This window comes from Salmo salar, chromosome ssa14 (genome assembly GCF_905237065.1).
Source record: "Salmo salar chromosome ssa14, Ssal_v3.1, whole genome shotgun sequence".
Classification (NCBI taxonomy): domain Eukaryota; kingdom Metazoa; phylum Chordata; class Actinopteri; order Salmoniformes; family Salmonidae; genus Salmo; species Salmo salar.
The window spans coordinates 66947940-66966777 of record NC_059455.1 but is presented as its reverse complement, the minus strand read 5'-3'; the positions used below and the strand labels follow the sequence as shown (position 1 = coordinate 66966777).

At 40.6% G+C, this 18838-nt stretch overlaps 1 protein-coding gene across 1 annotated transcript in view; it reads left to right on the top strand.

The window, feature by feature from the left end:
- LOC106569878 (atrial natriuretic peptide receptor 1) overlaps positions 1–18838 on the top strand; it is a 119721-nt gene that overhangs the window by 14821 nt on the left and 86062 nt on the right. Inside the window, exon 4 of the mRNA XM_014141587.2 lies at positions 16228–16415. Within this exon, the coding sequence (XP_013997062.1) occupies positions 16228–16415 (188 nt within the window). The remainder of the gene's footprint in view (positions 1–16227; positions 16416–18838) is intronic.

Here is an 18838-nt window from a genome sequence, read left to right as displayed (position 1 = left end):
CACGTCTAATTTACATTAGCCGCTTCACAGCCACATCCAGCAGAACCATTTAATTAGGCAGAATTTGTTTAGAATAATGAACCTTTCTTTGAAGCTTTACATTTTGGCGTTAGGTTAGGGAATAGCTTGTGGCAGTTGGTATCGTTTTTGTCCATATACACCTGGTTGTTTTGTCAGGTATAGGATGGATTTTTTCAGGAAAGGTTGATTTATGCCACCATTTATACATTATATTGACCAGATACTATAGTGGCCACTTTTCAATAAAAAGAAATGTGTTCAAAAATGGAAGGCAGTCTGGAGGAGATAAGATGGGACCATTCTAGCCAATGAGAGTGCAGATAGGCATGTGAACAACAGGCACAACGGTCTCCACTAGTTATCACAGCCACAAAGTCAAAATTGGCTATATCATAAATATTCATGAAAACAAAAATGTGTTTTTTGGTCATATTTTAAGGTTAGCAATGTGGTTAGGGTTAGAATCAAAATGTAAGAAAATAAATTCCAGAAATAGGCAAGGTTTATGACTTTGTGGCTGTGGTAACTAGTGGAGACCAGGCACAAATCCGATATAAATAGTTTTTTCTCAAAGTTGCTGGTATGTCACGTGTCCTACTTATATCAGTACACTTGTAACAACCTAATCATTGTAAAAACGTATATCCGATCAAATAAGCTACACGTAACATAAAACCAGAGGTAAAACGTATTTACAGTTGAAGTCGTGAGTTTACATACACTTAGGTTTTTCAACCACTCCACAAATTTCTTGTTAACAAACTATAGTTTTGGCAAGTCGTTTAGGACATCTACTTTGTGCATGACACAAGTCATTTTTCCAACAATTGTATCTGTATCACAATTCCAGTGGGTCAGAAGTTCACATACACTAAGTTGACTGTGCCTTTTAAACAGCTTGGAAAATTCCAGAAAATGATGTCATGGCTTTAGAAGATTCTGATAGGCTAATTGACATAATTTGAGTCAATTGGAGTTGTACCTGTGGATGTATTTCAAGGCCTACCTGTTTGGCCATAGTGACCATCGTTATGTTTGGAGGAAAAAAGGGGAGGCTTGCAAGCTGAAGAACATTGACCAGATACTCAAGACATTAGTCAGGAAGTTAAAGCTTGGTCGCAAATGGGTCTTCCAAATGGACAATGACCCCAAGCATACTTCCAAAGTTGTGAGAAAATTGCTTAAGGACAACAAAGACGAGGTATTGGAGGCCTCTTTGCTTGCACATGCTTTTTCATTTCTGCGCACAAATTTTCCATAGGATTGAGGTCAGGGCTTTGCAATGGCCACTCCAATACCTTGAAGTTGTTGTGCTTAAGCCATTTTGCCACAACTTTGGAAGTATGTTTGGGGTCATTGTCCATTTGGAAGACCCGTTTGCGACCAAGCTTTAACTTCCTGACTGATGTCTTGAGATGTTGCTTCAATATATCCACATAATTTTCCTTCCTCATGGTGCCATCTATTTTGTGAAGTGCACCAGCCCCTCTTGCAGAAAAGCACCCCCACAACATGATGCTGTCACCCCCGTGCTTCACGGTTGGGATGGTGTTCCTCGGCTTGCAAGCCTCCCCCTTTTTCCTCCAAACATAACGATGGTCATTATGGCCAAACAGTAAGATTTTGTTTCATCAGACCAGAGGACATTTCTCCAAAATGTATGGTCTTTGTCCCCATGTGCAGTTGCAAACCGTAGTCTGGCTTTTTTATGGCGGTTTTGGAGCAGTGGCTTCTTCCTTGCTGAGCGGCCTTTCAGGTTATGTCAATATAGGACTGGTTTTACTGTGGATATAGATGCTTTTGTACCTGTTTCCTCCAGCATCTTCACAAGGTCCTTTGCTGTTGTTCTGGTTTTGATTTGCACTTTTCGCACCAAAGTACATTAATCTCAAGGAGACAGAACGTATCTCCTTCCAGAGCGGTATGATGGCTGTGTTGTCCCATGGTGTTTATACTTGCATGCTATTGTTTGTACAGATGAACGTGGTACCTTCAGGGGTTTGGAAATTGCTCCGAAGGATGAACCAGACTTGTGGAGGTCTACAATTTTTTTATCTGAGGTCTTGGCTGATTTCTTTGATTTTCCCATGATGTCAAGCAAAGAGGCACTGAGTTTGAAGGTAGGCCTTGAAATACATCCACAGGTACACCTCCAATTGACTCAAATGATGTAAATTAGCCTATCAGAAGCTTCTAAAGCCATGAGATCATTTTCTGGAATTTTCCAAGCTGTTTAAAGGCACAGTCAACTTAGTGTATGTTAACTTCTGACCTACTGGAATTGTGATACAGTGAATTATAAGTGAAATAATCTGTCTGTAAACAATTGTTGGAAAAATGACTTGTGTCATGCACAAAGTAGATGTCCTAACCGACTTGCCAAAACTACAGTTTGTTAACTTACATCTAGATGTTCCGCTAGCGGAACGCCTCACCAATATCCAATGGTAGAGCGTGGCGCGAATTACAAACACCTCAAAAATGCAAAAACATCCTTTTTTCAAACATATGACTATTTTACACCATTTTAAAGACAAGACTCTCCTTTATCTAACCACATTGTCCGATTTCAAAAAGGCTTTACAACGAAAGCAAAACATTAGATTATGTCAGGAGAGTACCCAGCCAGAAATAATCACACACCCATTTTTCAAGCTAGCATATAATGTCACAAAAACCAAAACCACAGCTAAATGCAGCACTAATCTTTGATGATCTTCATCAGATGACACTCATAGGACATTATGTTATACAATACATGCATGTTTTGTTCAATCAAGTTCATATTTATATCAAAAACCAGCTTTTTACATTAGCATGTTTTGTTCAGAACTAGCATACCCACCGAAAACTTCCGGTGAATTTACTAAATTACTCACGATAAACGTTGACAAAAAACATAACAATTATTTTCAGAATTATAGATACAGAACTTCTTTATGCAATCGCGGTGTCCGATTTTAAAATAGCTTTTCGGTGAAAGCACATTTTGCAATATTCTGAGTAGATAGCCCGGCCATCATGGCTAGCTATTTTGACACCCACCAAGTTTGGCACTCACCAAACTCAGATTTACTATAAGAAAAATTGGATTACCTTTGCTGTTCTTCATCAGAATGCACTCCCAGGACTTCTACTTCAACACCCAATGTTGTTTTGGTTCGAAATAATCCATAGTTATATCCAAATGGCTGCGTTTTGTTCTTGCGTTCAAGACACTATCCGAAGGGTGACGCGCCGGCGCGTATCGTGACAAAAAAATGGTAAATATTCCATTACCGTACTTCGAAGCATGTCAAACGCTGTTTAAAATAATTTTTTATGTGATTTTTCTCTTAAAATAGCGATAATATTCCAACCGGGAGACGTTGTTTTCGTTCAAACACTGAAAATAGAAAATGGAGTCTTCACATTCACGCGTGCGCCAGTGTCATTGTTCTCAGAACGACCACTTTCCAAAAGCCCTACTGTTTTTCGCCCAGGGACTGCAGAGTTATCATTCCATTATATGCATATTCTAGTTTCTGGGCAGGAGTAATAACCAGATTAAATCGGGTACGTTTTTTATCCGGCCGTGAAAATACTGCCCCCTATCCTAAACAGGTTAACAAGAAATTTGTGGAGTTGTTGAAAAATGAGTTTTAATGACTCCAACCTAAGTGTATGTAAACTTCCGACTTCAACTGTATATATATTTTAAAGATGCATAAAAAAAGTTGACGTCCAAATGACACCGCATTGTAGGAATGACCCAGCTATTCTTTCCCGCCTTATTTACTAGCTAGGTAACTTACCGTCAGACTGCAGGTAACATTACCCAGAGTAGCTAACGTTAATGTAAACTGCCAGCGATTTCTGTTTTTGATAATGTTAGCTATCTACACGGACACACACCAATGACCTGTAAATCACCAGCAGTAGCTAGGTAGCTACAGTACATTTGGCCAACTCATTTTCCTCATCTCCCCTTCTTAGTAGCTTATTAATGCCCCCCCCTCACAAACTATGATAGCTAGTTAGATAGCTAGCTTAGTTAACCCAGTTAACAGCAAGTTAGCTAGTTAGAAAATCAGTTAGCTATGCTTTACCTCCTTGTAGCTAGCCAAAGATATTTAGCAATCCACTTATGTCTGTGTTGTAACATAAGCTAGCTAGTTAGCTAGCATCTGCAATCTTGAGAAAAGTCTACATAAAATAATAGTTTCGACTTGGACAGATTACAAAATGTTTAGAAAATTATTCTGACAAAAATGTGTACTTAGTCCCCACTCTCACCTGTCCTCCACTTTTTGAAAGTCGTCAGTGTGCTGTGTGGCTTTTGTGTGGTCTTGAGAGGAGCAAATGGCGCGAATGGTTAAAAGTATTTTGTCCCTCTAGCAGTTGCGCAGTAAAGTTGTCACAGAAGCAAATGGTTGTTAAAATATCTAATTCAAATTGGTATGAATTCATTTGTTAAATTGTGCACCCATAAGATTACAGGCTGTTTTCAGTCATATTCTTCCTATGTCAGAACATTTGACAACTTGACAAGGTAAATTTGTTGGAAAAAAATCCATATTTTATGAATATTTTGTGGATATTTCCATGAAGCCACCATCATTTTATCAATATAGGCTATGCAATACATTATTATTTTTGTGGATTTCATGTTTTCAATGAGTACAGCAAGCTAGCGTTAAGGCTGATCTTTGGTAAAATCTAGACCAAAACGGACTGACTATTTTTGGGCGAAATAGCGGCCATGACGGACGGACCAGATATCACCCATAATTTGACGTCTATTGACGTAACGTGCTGAGTGGGATGTTCTCCAACCAGATATCAACTAATTGATATTTTTTCCATGCAATGTTTTAATTTTGGTACGATTTCACCAATGATAATGATACTTCACTTCATCCTCTGTCTTCGCCTCAGAAATGATAGAAGTATGTTACACAGAACAAAGCCATTAGTCCCCTTCAAACCCGTATGCCTTTTACTTTGAATCTTTTTCATATTTTGTTCCTATGAGCTCAACAGTAATTAGCTCTTCTTTAGTTGATTGTTAAGTGGCTCGTTAGGAGAACCGCTCTTGGATAATTATCATAGCGATTGACCTAGAATGTGAAGTCATCAGTGAAGCGCAGTTGACCTGATGGAGAGGGGGATATTGCGTTTCCATCACTGTATAATAGATATGGAAACATAAAGGGGGTTGGGTGAATTGGTTAAACTGTGTGTGTGCCCGATGCGTATGCCTGATGCGTAAGGGAGAGCCTGGATGAAAGTAACACGGGGCGAAAGTAACACGCCCATTTTCTCAGATAACATATAAGCTAGAATGGTGCACTGAAGTCAGCATGTCCCTAATGCGGAGGACGACCTCCCTTCAAAAAAAAGAGCCCAGTCCGACCATGTTTCGCCGAGTTATCAACAAAAAGTGGTTTTGAGCAATGTAAGTTTAAATAAGCAGACGTGACAAGGACAGCTGCAACACACCTGATTGGTAGGGCTAAGCATGAATAGTAATAGAAAATCTCCCACTACATTTACATTAAAGTGAGATGATAAAATGATTATTTTAGCAATTATGTGATCCATTTTAGTCCGATTTAATATTGTAAGGCACAATATTGTGGTTGCGCAACATTGCGATGTTGACACATGGTTCATTTTCATAAATGTCGAACCTATAGCATTCATTATTCAAATCAACAAAAACATGAAATTATAGCTGATAGTACATTTGTTGAAAGTAACAAGCATTACAAACCAGAAACATGGAGATAAGACAGATATTGTGCACTTCTCGCCAGGTGTTACTTCTGTCCCAAGGCTGTGTTACTGCTGCCACACTGGCAGGTACAAAAGTAACGTTGTGGTCAATGTTCCCTCTAAGCTGCACACGTGCCATCTCAAAAGTAAGAGAAGCACGAGATTTGAATTTCACTCAACTTTCTATAGTTTCCCCCGTTAGTTAACACGTATCGTTTCCCTTTACTGTGGGAATAGTGATCGAATCAACGCAATATTAGCGGCCACGTGTGCACATTTGTTCATATCCTTTGCTAGTTAGTGAGTTATTAGCCCAGTTATTGATCATTTGTAGTCAGCAATGGGGGAGTGATTTCTTCCTACAAGAGCACAAAACGTGGGCATTTCTAGCCATTTTTGAAAAGCAAGTCAGGTAAAGAGCTTTTTCTTTTACCTCTCTGGGATATGTGGGAGGCTAATGTCCCACCTCGACAACAGCCAGTGAAATTGCAGGGCGCCAAATTCAAAACAACAGAAATCTCATAATTAAAATTCCTCAAACATACAAGTATCATTCACCATTTTAAAGATACACTTCTTGTTAATCCAGCCACAGTGTCTGATTTTCAAAAAGGCTTTATGGTGAAAGCACACCATACGATTATGTTAGGTCAGTGCCTAGTCACAAAAAAACATACAGCCATTTTCCAGCGAAAGAGAGGAGTCACAAAAAGAAGAAATAGAGATAAAACTAATCACTAACCTTTGATGATCTTCATCAGATGGCACTCATAGGACTTCATGTTACACAATACATGTATGTTTTGTTCGATAAAGTTCATATTTATATCCAAAAATCTCAGTTTACATTGACGCGTTATGTTCAGTAATGTTTTGCCTCCAAAACATCCAGTGATTTTGCAGGGAGCCACATCAATTTACAGAAATACTCATCATTAACGTTGATATAAGATACAAGTGTTTTACATAGAATTAAAGATACACTTCTCCTTAATGCAACCGCTGTGTCAGACTTCAAGAAAGGTTTACGGCAAAAGCACACCATGCGATAATCTGAGTACAGCGCTCAGCCACCAAAACAAGCCATACAGATACCCGCCATGTTGTGAAGTCAACAAAAGTCAGAAATAGCATTATAAATATTCACTTTCCTTTGATGATCTTCATCGGAATGCACTCCCAGGAATCCCAGTTCCACAATAAATGTTATTTTGTTTCGATAAAGTCCATATTTATGTCCAAATACCTCCTTTTTGTTCGCGCATTCAGTTCACTATTCCAAATGCACAAGGCGCAGGCACTAAGTCCAGACGAAAATTCAAAAACGTTGCATTACAGTTTGTAGAAACATGTCAAACGATGTATAGAATCAATCTTTAGGATGTTTTTATCATAAATCTTCAGTAATATTCCAACCGGACAATTCCTTTATCTTTAGAAATGAAAGGGAATGCAGCTCACGCTCACGGCCGCGTGCATGACTTAGCTCATTGCATTCTGCCAGACCCCTGATTCCAACAGCTCTTATTCTCTCCCCCGTCACAGTAGAAGCCTGAAACAACATTCTAAAGACTGTTGACATCTAGTGGAAGCCTTGGGAAGTGCAATATGACCCCACAGACCCTGTATATTGGATAGGCAATCACTTGAAAAACTTCAAACCTCAGATTTCCCACTTCCTGGTTGGATTTTTTCGCAGGTTTTTGCCTGCCATATGAGTTCTGTTATACTCACAGACATCATTCAAACAGTTTTAGAAACTTCAGAGTGTTTTCTATCCAAATATGTAATTATATGCATATTCTAGCTTTTGGGCCTGAGTAGCAGGCAGTTTACTCTGGGCACCTTATTCATCCAAGCTACTCAATACTGCCCCCAGATCCCAAAGAAGTTTTAAGGGGCAGTGTTGTATTTTAGACAGGCTTAAATAAGCCTAAGTAGCCATAGGCAGAGGGTAGCATAATTTGTCTGATTCTCTGTAATAATGGTATGAGAATAATAATGCATTTTATTTTGTAAAGGGGTTTCTTGCATCAAACAACACAAAAACATTTTCAGTCATCTCCTTGTCTGAAGGACAAATGGATAAACAGGTTAATGTCAAGCCCTGCATGTTTTTTTTCATAAGTCTCATAGAATGAAGGCCTACACTGAACACCACACACTCAATACTGCCCCCAGATCCCAAAGAAGTTTTAAGGGGCAGTGTTGTATTTTAGACAGGCTTAAATAAGCCTAAGTAGCCATAGGCAGAGGGTAGCATAATTTGTCTGATTCTCTGTAATAATGGTATGAGAATAATAATGCATTTTATTTTGTAAAGGGGTTTCTTGCATCAAACAACACAAAAACATTTTCAGTCATCTCCTTGTCTGAAGGACAAATGGATAAACAGGTTAATGTCAAGCCCTGCATGATTTTTTCATAAGTCTCATAGAATGAAGGCCTACACTGAACACCACACTACTGTAGGCTGAATGATAGAACAGCTATTTCCATATTAAAATGTTATGGGATGTTTTCTCCATTGTTTTTGATGATCGGCCACTCTGGTAGGTCCTACTTGACCACAGTAGCCTACTTGACCACTTTTAAAACTGTAACTTAAAGCAGAAAAAAATGTAAGCGATCATTGGTTGCGGTAGTTCTGTTCTTGGTCTATTTCATTTCAAATAATTTACCCTAGAAATTAAATTACATTTGCTAATGGTAGAGGACATATATAAGTTGTTTGTCATAAAATATGGTGTCTCTAGATCTATCGATCTCTGGGTAATTTGGAAAAACAATAAAAGTGTCACTTTCATCCTTGTTCTCCCCTATGTGTGTGTGTGTGGGCGGGTGAGGTGAGTTGGCAGTATATTGTATTGCTAACAGAAACATGGGCCGTTCACTTCATACTGTCGTCAGAACATCTGCTGTGAATCAGTTTGAGACCTTCACACAGAACCTGTCGTCATATTCGCTCTGTCTATGTAGACTACTGTATGTCTTCCCCCTAGAGTGGTTCTTGGTATGTTGCAGAATGCACTTCATGTTGTGTGTCTTTACTCGTTGACCTTGAGTATAGTATTCCTTTCAGTTGTACCCTATAGTATAAGCAATAAAGAACACTATTTCTATGGAAAATCACCACAACGCGGGATGTAATGTAGTCAAGTACAGTCAAGATGTAGTCAAGTATTATATCTTCTCTCTGACACAATGTACACTACAGGACCAGTGGCGTGTACTCATGGATGCCAAGTGAAGCCAGGCTTCCCCCCAAACATGTACCCCAAAAATAATTGTAATAATGTATCTTCCGTCTCTCTGTGTTTCACAATTTTACTTTAATTCGCAAGAGGCTTAATGTATCTCACTGGAGAAAGCATCCGAGCGAGAAAAACAGCGCCCTTCTTTCTCAGGATGTGTTGCCCATCTATCTGAGGCTGTCTGGTAATTAAGAATATGACATTGTTTTCACCCATAGCATTGAATGCAAGGGAAGCCAATGAGCATTTGGCCTCCCTTGATAAAAATGTTATAATTATAGCCAATCAGCATTGAGCTACACTGAGTAAGCTCAACTGTGAATTGTCCTAAGTGGTCATGAACTTTCGTCAGCCGGTGATTGTCAAGCAAATAACTATCTGTCTCATGGTAATTGGCCATTAATTAACATAAACACATTTAGCATCTCCTGGCATCCACACATTACCTGCAAGCCACTAATGCAGACCTTTGGAACGTCTACATTTTAAAAGGTCTAATAAATCCATGTAATATAATAGCCTACACCTTCACAATAAATCCATTATTTATTTTAGACATGTCTAAAGAAACATGATATGAAGAAATTGTAGTCTTTCAGAAGAACAGAATAGCATACTCTGAGTTGTCCTTATGTTAGGCCACAATCTGGCTATGCCATATGGCTGTGGGCTACAGTAGTTCATTTAGCAGACAAGATTTGCTTAGAATTCTGTGGTATTATTTTATAGTATGAAGAATACAACCGAACAAAGCTGAATAAAATAGAAAGGATATTTTCTCCAAACGACTTCAGAGAGTGTGCACATGCGACTATTCTGTGTTGAGCAGTTTACAAAAAATAGGTACTCCTATATGCTTAATTTACATTTATTAATGTAACTGTAGTTGTTCTACAAACGTTGGGCTATATGTTTTCATTTTTAATACATTGTAAGGCTGCATGATGCGAGTCTAATGATCATTTGAAAAAAGTTGCTTGAAAGGCAGGCGCTCTGCTTTGTTTTTTGCGCAGGCTGTACACACTTCATCAGTCTCTCATTCACAATTTGAGGAGCACTTGATAATCCCTCGAATTTCCCAGAGGCATCCCCTTTGTGTGGCCATAATACACCCAAAAAAATCCATGCCTTTTACAGCCCTTCTCCCTGAGTGCTGCCTGCTCCGAAGCACCTCTCACTCACACAACTCTCCATCAGGTGATTGGGTCTTTGAAGACAGACACACAGGGGACTCTGCACACGTCCTTATCCATATTGGAAGAACTGTCCATACTTACTTTTCGTCTGTCAACAAGATGAGTAGGCCTAATGAACAGCGAAAGCACTAGCCTATGTCAATCTACTATCCCCATAGTACAAAAGTTGGCCTATTCTGTGCGAAAAATAATTATTCCAAACTTAGTCTGGGACAGTTGTGGGATGTGATAGATCCCAAATGATTACAACCACTAGTATCAAAAATCTTTTTTACGCAATGAGGTTGGCACAACAGATCAGAACGATTAGCTTAAAATGTTGATAAACTGTTTAGGCGATTTCTTCACATTATAAGCACAGCAATGCGCACATGCCACTGGCTTATAAGCGCGAGTGTTCCATTTGCGGGAAAACTATTATTTTTCGCACATTATCAAAAGTGACCACAATTGCGATTATGCATGTAATTATTTTATTATTAAGGTACATTTTTATGGTGAAAATTATCTTCCCCAAAATTCAAACTCCAAGTGGGCTGTCATGTGCCTTTTACTGAGAAGTGGCTTACGTCTGGCCACTCTACCATAAAGGCCTGATTGGTGAAGTGCTGCAGAGATGGCTGTCCTTTTGGAAGGTTCTCCCATCTCCACAGAGGAACTCTGGAGCTCTGTCAGAGTGACTATCAGGTTGTTTGTCACCTCTCTGACCAAGTCCCTTCTCCCCCGATTGCCCAGTTTGGCTGGGCGGCCAGCTCTAAGAAGAGTTTTGGTTGTTCCAAACTTCTTCCATTTAAGAATGATGGAGGCCACTGTGTTCTTGAGGACCTTCAATGCTGCAGAAATGTTTTGGTATCCTTCCCCAGATCTGTGCCTCGACACAATCCTGGCTCAGAACTCTATGGACAATTCCTTCGACCTCATGGCTTGGTTTTTGCTCTGACATGCACTGTCAACTGTGGGACCTTATATATACAGGTGTGTGCCTTTCCAAATCATGTCCAATCAATTGAATTTACCACAGGTGGACTCCAAGTTGTAGAAACATCTAAAGGATGATCAATGGAAACAGGATGCACCTGAGCTCAATTTCGAGTCTCATAGCAAAGGGTCTGAATAGTTATGTAAATAAGGTATTTTTTTATTTTGAATTTGATTAATTATCAAAAATGTCCAAAAACATGTTTTCACTTTGTCATTATGTGGTATTATGTGTAGATTGATGAGGAAATGTGTTAATTTAATCAATTTTAGAATAAGGCTGTAACGTAACGAAATTAAGAAAAAGGGAAGGGGTCTGAAGGTTGGATGCTTTTTTTCCCTGGCTTGGTTTCCCCAGTGATTTTACCCACGCACCGCTACTGTACAGGACTACATAACAATGACTCTATTTCTCTGTATTGTATTAAAACAGTCATATATGTTAGGGTCAGTTAGGGCTGGGCGGAATACCGTATTTTACTATTTACCGTATTTATGCACGGACCGGTTTGGGTTTTTACTTCACCTTCTAGAACAGTATTTTAATGTTATGTTTGTTAAATGGGATACGCCATGTGTAACGTCCATTTTTATGGTTTACTCCACTACTTGAGTCATCCCTCTCCGCTCTCTCTCTCTCCATGCGGCTTTCCACCCAGACCTAGTCCCACCCCGTCACTCAAGGAGAGCATTTGCTGTTGCTTGACCAGAGACACATTCTTTCAGTCTGCATGGTCAATGCAGCACATGCAACAATGTTGATGACAACGATGTTGTTTCCACTTTGATCTTAGTATAAATCCACAAGCATTCTATAATTACAATATTAGTTTGTGTTTCTTACATCTGCAAACAGCTAGTTTGTATTTTCTTAGCAAGTTAAGCTAAATCGTGTTAGCCACTAATGCTAATCGCTAGGTAGCTGGCTAGTACTAGTGGAGGCTTAAATTAGCATGTTGTTTGTGCAACTATCTTCTAAATCAAAGAGGAATAGGCGAAGCATGAATATGTTGGGTATATGAATAAAGATTTAATGTAGTCAAAGATTATAGGGTCCCCTAGGAAACCATGAACATCAATTTGGTTCCTACCCTGTCATAATAACTCGTCCATGGCATTTTCATTCATTGTCATGTCAAACAACACTGTATTCAAAGTGCCCACTATTATTTATATTCTAACTATACAATTATAAGAAACGTTCTATTTCCATCATTCCAAAAGTTAACCCAAGTGTCGCAATTTCAACATTTGGTTAAAAATAAGGCCTAGTATTTTTGCCCATATCGTGGCAGTGTGGAAATGATCTCAAATGAGTGCAGGAAATGCAGAAATTGAGAGAAATGCAGGAAATGATTTTAAGTTGAATTGAACAGTATAAACAAATCTGAATGGAAAAAGACCCATTGAAATAATTTAAAAAATATGTGTTGCCACCCTAGGGTCATGCACTACTCAAATAGCAAATTTAGAACTTTTATTAATCAAAAATATAAAATACGGTCAAATACCATCATACCATCAAAAATGTGAAAAATACCATGATATGATATTTTGGCCATATCGCCAAGCCCTAGGGTCAGTCTTCTTACTGACATGTTTTGACTACCAATGCCTTATTAACTTTAAACCACAGACACCAATTGCAAATTCTGCTGGTATTATTAAGAAACTGCATGGCAACTGTTGATGGTGCATCACGTTTTTCCAACCCAGCTGGCAAGTCCAGCATTTTCCATTAAATTATATACAATTTCACCAAATATTTGATCTTTAGTCTGTCCTCCTTGAAGTCAAATCAAATCAAAGTTTATTTGTCACGTGCGCAGAATACAACAGGTATAGACCTTACAGTGAAATGCTTACTTACAGGCGCTAACCAATAGTGCAAAAAAAGGTATTAGGTGAACAATAGTTAGGGAAAGAAATAAAACAACAGTACAAAGACAGGCTATATACAGTAGCAAGGCTACATACAGACACCGGTTAGTCAGGCTGATTGAGGTAGTATGTACATGTAGATATGGTTAAAGTGACTGTGCATATATGATGAACAGAGAGTAGCAGTAACGTAAAAGAGGGGTTGGCGGGGGGTGGGTGGGACACAATGCAGATAGCACGGTTAGCCACTGTGCGGGAGCACTGGTTGGTCGGCCCAATTGAGGTAGTATGTACATGAATGTATAGTTAAAGTGACTATGCATATATGATAAACAGAGAGTAGCAGCAGCGTAAAAGGGGGGTTGGGGGGGGCACACAATGCAAATAGTCCGGGTAGCCATTTGATTACCTGTTCAGGAGTCTTATGGCTTGGGGGTAAAAACTTTGAGAAGCCTTTTTGTCCTAGACTTGGCACTCCGGTACTGCTTGCCATGCGGTAGTAGAGAGAACAGTCTATGACTTGGGTGGCTGGGGTCTTTGACAATTTTTAGGGCCTTCCTATGACACCGCCTGGTGTAGAGGTCCTGGATGGCAGGCAGCTTAGCCCCAGTGATGTACTGGGCCGTACACACTACTCTCTGTAGTGCTTTGCGGTCAGAGGCCGAGCAGTTGCCGTACCAGGCAGTGATGCAACCAGTCAGGATGCTCTCGATGTTGCAGCTGTAGAACCTTTTGAGCTGTAGAACCATTGTAGTTTGTTGTTGATGTGGACACCAAGGAACTTGAAGCTCTCAACCTGCTCCACTGCAGCCCCGTCGATGAGAATGGGGGCGTGCTCGGTCATCCTTTTCCTGTAGTCCACAATAATCTCCTTAGTCTTGGTTAAGTTGAGGGATAGGTTGTTATTCTGGCACCACCCGGCCAGGTCTCTGACTTCCTCCCTAAGGCTGTGTCGTCGTTGTCGGTGATCAGGCCTACCACTGTTGTGTCGTCTGCAAACTTAATGATGGTGTTGGAGTTGTGCCTGGCCATGCAGTTGTGGGTGAACAGGGAGTACAGGAGGGGACTGAGCACGCACCCCTGGGGAACTCCAGTGTTGAGGATCAGCGTGGCAGATGTGTTGCTACCTACCCTCACCACCTGGGGGCGGCCCGTCAGGAAGTCCAGGATCCAGTTGCAGAGGGAGGTGTTTAGTCCCAGGATCCTTAGCTTAGTGATGAGCTTTGAGTGTACTATGGTGTTGAACGCTGAGCTGTAGTCAATGAAAAGCATTCTCACGTAGGTGTTCCTTTTGTCCAGGTGGGAAAAGGCAGTGTGAAGTGCAATAGAGATTGCATCATCTGTGGATCTGTCTGGGCGGTATGCAAATTGGAGTGGGTCTAGGGTTTCTGGGATTATGGTGTTGATGTGAGCCATTACCAACCTTTCAAAGCACTTCCTGGCTACAGACGTGAGTGCTACGGGTCGATAGTCATTTAGGCAGGTTGCCTTCGTGTTCTTGGGCACAGGGACTATGCTGGTCTGCTTGAAACATGTTGGTATTACAGACTTAATCAGGGACATGTTGAAAATGTCAGTGAAGACACCGGCCAGTTGGTCAGCACATGCCCGGAGCACACGTCCTGGTAATCCGTCTTGTCCCGCAGCCTTGTGTAAGTTGACCTGTTTAAAGGTCTTACTCACGTCGGCTACGGAGAGCGTGATCACACAGTCGCCTGGAACAGCTGATGCTCTCATGCATGCCTCAGTGTTGCTTGCCTCGAAGCGAGCATAGAAGTGATTTAGCTCATCTGGTAGGCTCGTGTCACGGGGCAACACGTGCTTCCCTTTTTAGTCTGTAATAGTTTGCAAGCCCTGCCTCATAAGACGAGCGTCGGATCCAGTGTAGTATGACTCAATCTTAGCCCTGTATTGACGCTTTGCCTGTTTGATGGTTCGTCGCAGGGCATAGCAGGATTTCATGTAAGCTTCCAGGTTAGAGTCCCGCACCTTGAAAGCGGCAGCTCTACCCTTTAGCTCAGTGCGAATGTTGCCTGTAATCCATGGCTTCTGGTTGGGGTATGTACGTACAGTCACTGTGGGGACGACGTCCTCGATGCACTTATTGATAAAGCCAGTGACTGATGTGGTGTACTCCTCAATGGCATCAGAAGAATCCCGGAACATGTTCCAGTCTGTGATAGCAAAACAGTCCTGTAGTTTAGCATCTGCTTCATCTGACCACTTTTTTATAGACCGAGTCATGGTGCTTCCTGCTTTTATTTTTGCTTGTAAGTAGGAATCAGGAGGATAGTGTTGTGGTCGGATTTACCAAATGGAGGGCGAGGGAGAGCTTTGTACGCGTCTCTGTGTGTGGAGTACAGGTGATCTAGATTTTTTTTTCCTTCTGGTTGCACATTTAACATGTTGATGGAAATTTGGTGGAACTGATTTAAGTTTCCCTGCATTAAAGTCTCCGGCCACTAGGAGCATCGCCTCTGGGTGAGTGGTTTCCTGTTTGCTTATTTCCTTATACAGCTGACTGAGTGCGGTCTTAGTGCCGGCATCTGTCTGTGGTGGTAAATAAACAGCCACGAAAAGTATAGCTGAAAACTCTCTAGGCAAGTAGTGTGACCTGCAATTTATTTATCATTCCGCTTTAGTAGTGTACCTAAAGTCTACTATTCATAAACAGTAGATGCTACAGTATTTTTTTCTCTCTCTCTCTCTCTCTCTCGTCTGTCTTTAGTAATGCACATAGCACAGTGGTTGCTACATTCTTTCATCTTTGCCCTTTTTCTTCAGTGGTGCACCTGTATGCCCATTAACAGTAGTAACCAATTCCCCTTATTGTTTTCTTTCCACCCTCTGTAGTTGCTCACAAACAGTACCACAGGGGCAGAAAACTATTTTCCTGGAGTGCTGCAGGTACTGCAGGATTTTGTTCCAACATAGGCACCACATCTGACCAACTGAACTAATTGATCAGTTCAGTGATTGCCTAAATTCAACACACCTGGTCTTCCAGGTTGGTTAAATCAAAAACATGCAGTAGAACATTGGTAAATTCCACTGTGAATCACAAACAGTAGCACATGGGTAAATTCCAGAGATATACATGTCTTTGATACATTCTCTCTTCTATGTCTCTTCTTCTTCAGTGGTGTACATGTGCTGCTCATGGGACACTTTCCGGATGCTGATGGTACAGTTTTGGAGGGAGGGCTTGCCCCCGGAGGACTATGCTTTCTTCTTCATCGACCTGTTCGGCCACAGCCTGAGGAAGCGGCCCGCTAGGCCCTGGTACAGAGGAGACGCAGACGACCACGCCGCCAAGAAGGCCTTCAGGGTGAGAGGGGGATGACAGAGGGATGGATGAGGGAGGTCTGTAGGAACGAAGGGAGGGGTAGATTGAGTAGGGGGTATAGGAGATGGATTTAATGGGGTTTAGTGGGGACTGCATCTTTGGGTCTGGGAAAAGCATTTTAATCGGATGTATTACTGTCATTACACTGCAGTTATGAGTGAGATTTGACTGGTATGAAGGAGGGATGAGAGAATTGTTTTATTTGATTTAACTCTACTTTGACCAGATAGCCTAATAAAGAGGAATGGAGGGGGTATAGAAAGAGTAGGGGATAAAGGAGAGGGATTTAGTTGGATACTGTACTGTAGTTATAAGTGTTATTACAAAGGCAGGGAGGGTAAATGAGTGATGACTGAGCAGCAGATAAGAGAAAAAAGCCATCAGTCATGCAGCTGTATTGGTAGGTAATGAGAGACACATGATACATTTAGAGAATATTGTGAAATAGGACGTTTTATCGTCAGTTCAAGGAAATAGCACTAACCCAGTGAAAAATTGCAGAGTGGTTGCCTAAACATGCATCTTTTTTCTGTGAGATATGTACCTTTTTCAAGAGAGAAATGGATGAGACGAAGGAATGAGGAAAAGGAATGACTGAGGAACAAAGGACTATGGCAAAAATTTAACCAAAAATATCCAGCTGTAGCATATCTCCCATTACACTGTCAGATAGAGTAACACTGAGTGAGGAATATAGTGTGTTAAGCATTCAGATGACTTGTCTTGATGACAGTACCCAGACAGCAAAACTATTACGGCCCAAATCCAGTCCACATCTACAATGTTACAGCCAGTTATAACTTGGTATTACAGTCAATTAACCCAAGCTATAACCATTTGACAAAACAAACTTGCACAGTGAATTGAAGTTATGTTTGTCTCTCTGGCGAACAGTTTAAATAGATGCAAGCTGCACCACACTACTGGGGGGAAAAAACGTGCATCTCAAGGGGGAAGGCCAGCTTTGTACAGCGCTGTCGGCATGTTTTCTCACCCTGAATAGCCATGTACTGTAGTCTGTACTGTAAATCAAATATTTTTCACTCCTTCACAAATAAAGTCTAGAGCTTCGTTAGCATACTTACTGTGTAGTACACGCTTACAAAACAAAGTGCTATCTGGAACCTAAAAGGGTTCTTCAGCTGTCCCCATAGGAGAACCCTTTGAAGAACCCTTTTTGGTTTTAGGTAGAACCCTTTTTGGTTTTAGCTGGAACCAAAAAGGGCTCTAACTGGAACCAAAAATGGTTCTCCTATGGGGACAGCCGAATAACCTTTCGGAACCCTTTTTTCTAAGAGTGTACAGCATAAAGTTTGGTAGGATTGTTCGATTTTTGCAGAATGCATGCTCTGAACATTATCGCCACATTCCTAAATTACAGCCATGTTTTTACTCACAAGCACGTGGGAGATCGGGCCCCTCGTCTTAAAAGTGTCATATGTAGCAAAGAGCCCATTTGTCATACATTCCTAATTATTACATTGATTGAATATGTCTCACGTCCTGAGCATTGCCTAAATGTATACAGCCATGTTAAATGACTAATTACTTGGTCCATGGACAGTATGTACAGTTCAGCGGGTAATATATTGATTGCCGTCTACAATACAATAAGAAGAGCGAGCGAGAAAAATGAATACAAATAGATCGGAAAATTTAAAGAAGGCAGCATATCACAAAGACGTGATAGTGTGTGAATGCTTTGTAGTGAATGCTTTGAACATATAAAAATACAGGAAAAAAGAGAAAAGGATGATGAGTCGGAGGTAGGGTAGGGAAACAGAGGGTTTGGTCCAATATCCACACTAGCACACCACTTAACTTCCTAGACTAGAGTCTAAGCCTCTAGATGGCGATATGTACTAACTTATGGAATTGTTTTACGATGGTAATTTTCCTACCCAGACTCCTTGCTCTGGCTAAACGCTACGCCACACCCACAGACATTAGTTTCTTTTCCTCAATGACTTCCTTCCCAATGATTTCTAGATTGAAAACACATTCTAGTCCCGAAAACCGATGGGTTGGGCCAACTATATTAATTTGGGGACAGGTCGAAACACACATGAAACATTCATTGACATTTAGCTAGCTTGCTGTTGCTAGCAAATTTGTCCTGGAAAATAAACATTGGGTTGTTATTTTACATGATATGCATATAGTCCTTTTTTTTTGCTGGATCTTTGTGGAATTTTGACCCATGTTGAGTCAAAATGTTGTTTGTTTTTCTCCTTGTTCATTCTTCTTTGGAGTTTTACAATTTAAAATATATCTGTGAGCAGCAATGGACGAGGTTCATAGGATGTCAGAAAGGACAGAAGATCAGTTGGATAACAAAGCAGGCACTCTATGATGTAGGAACTATCTTCCTTTATGTGCGATCATGAGACAAATACAAACTCTGG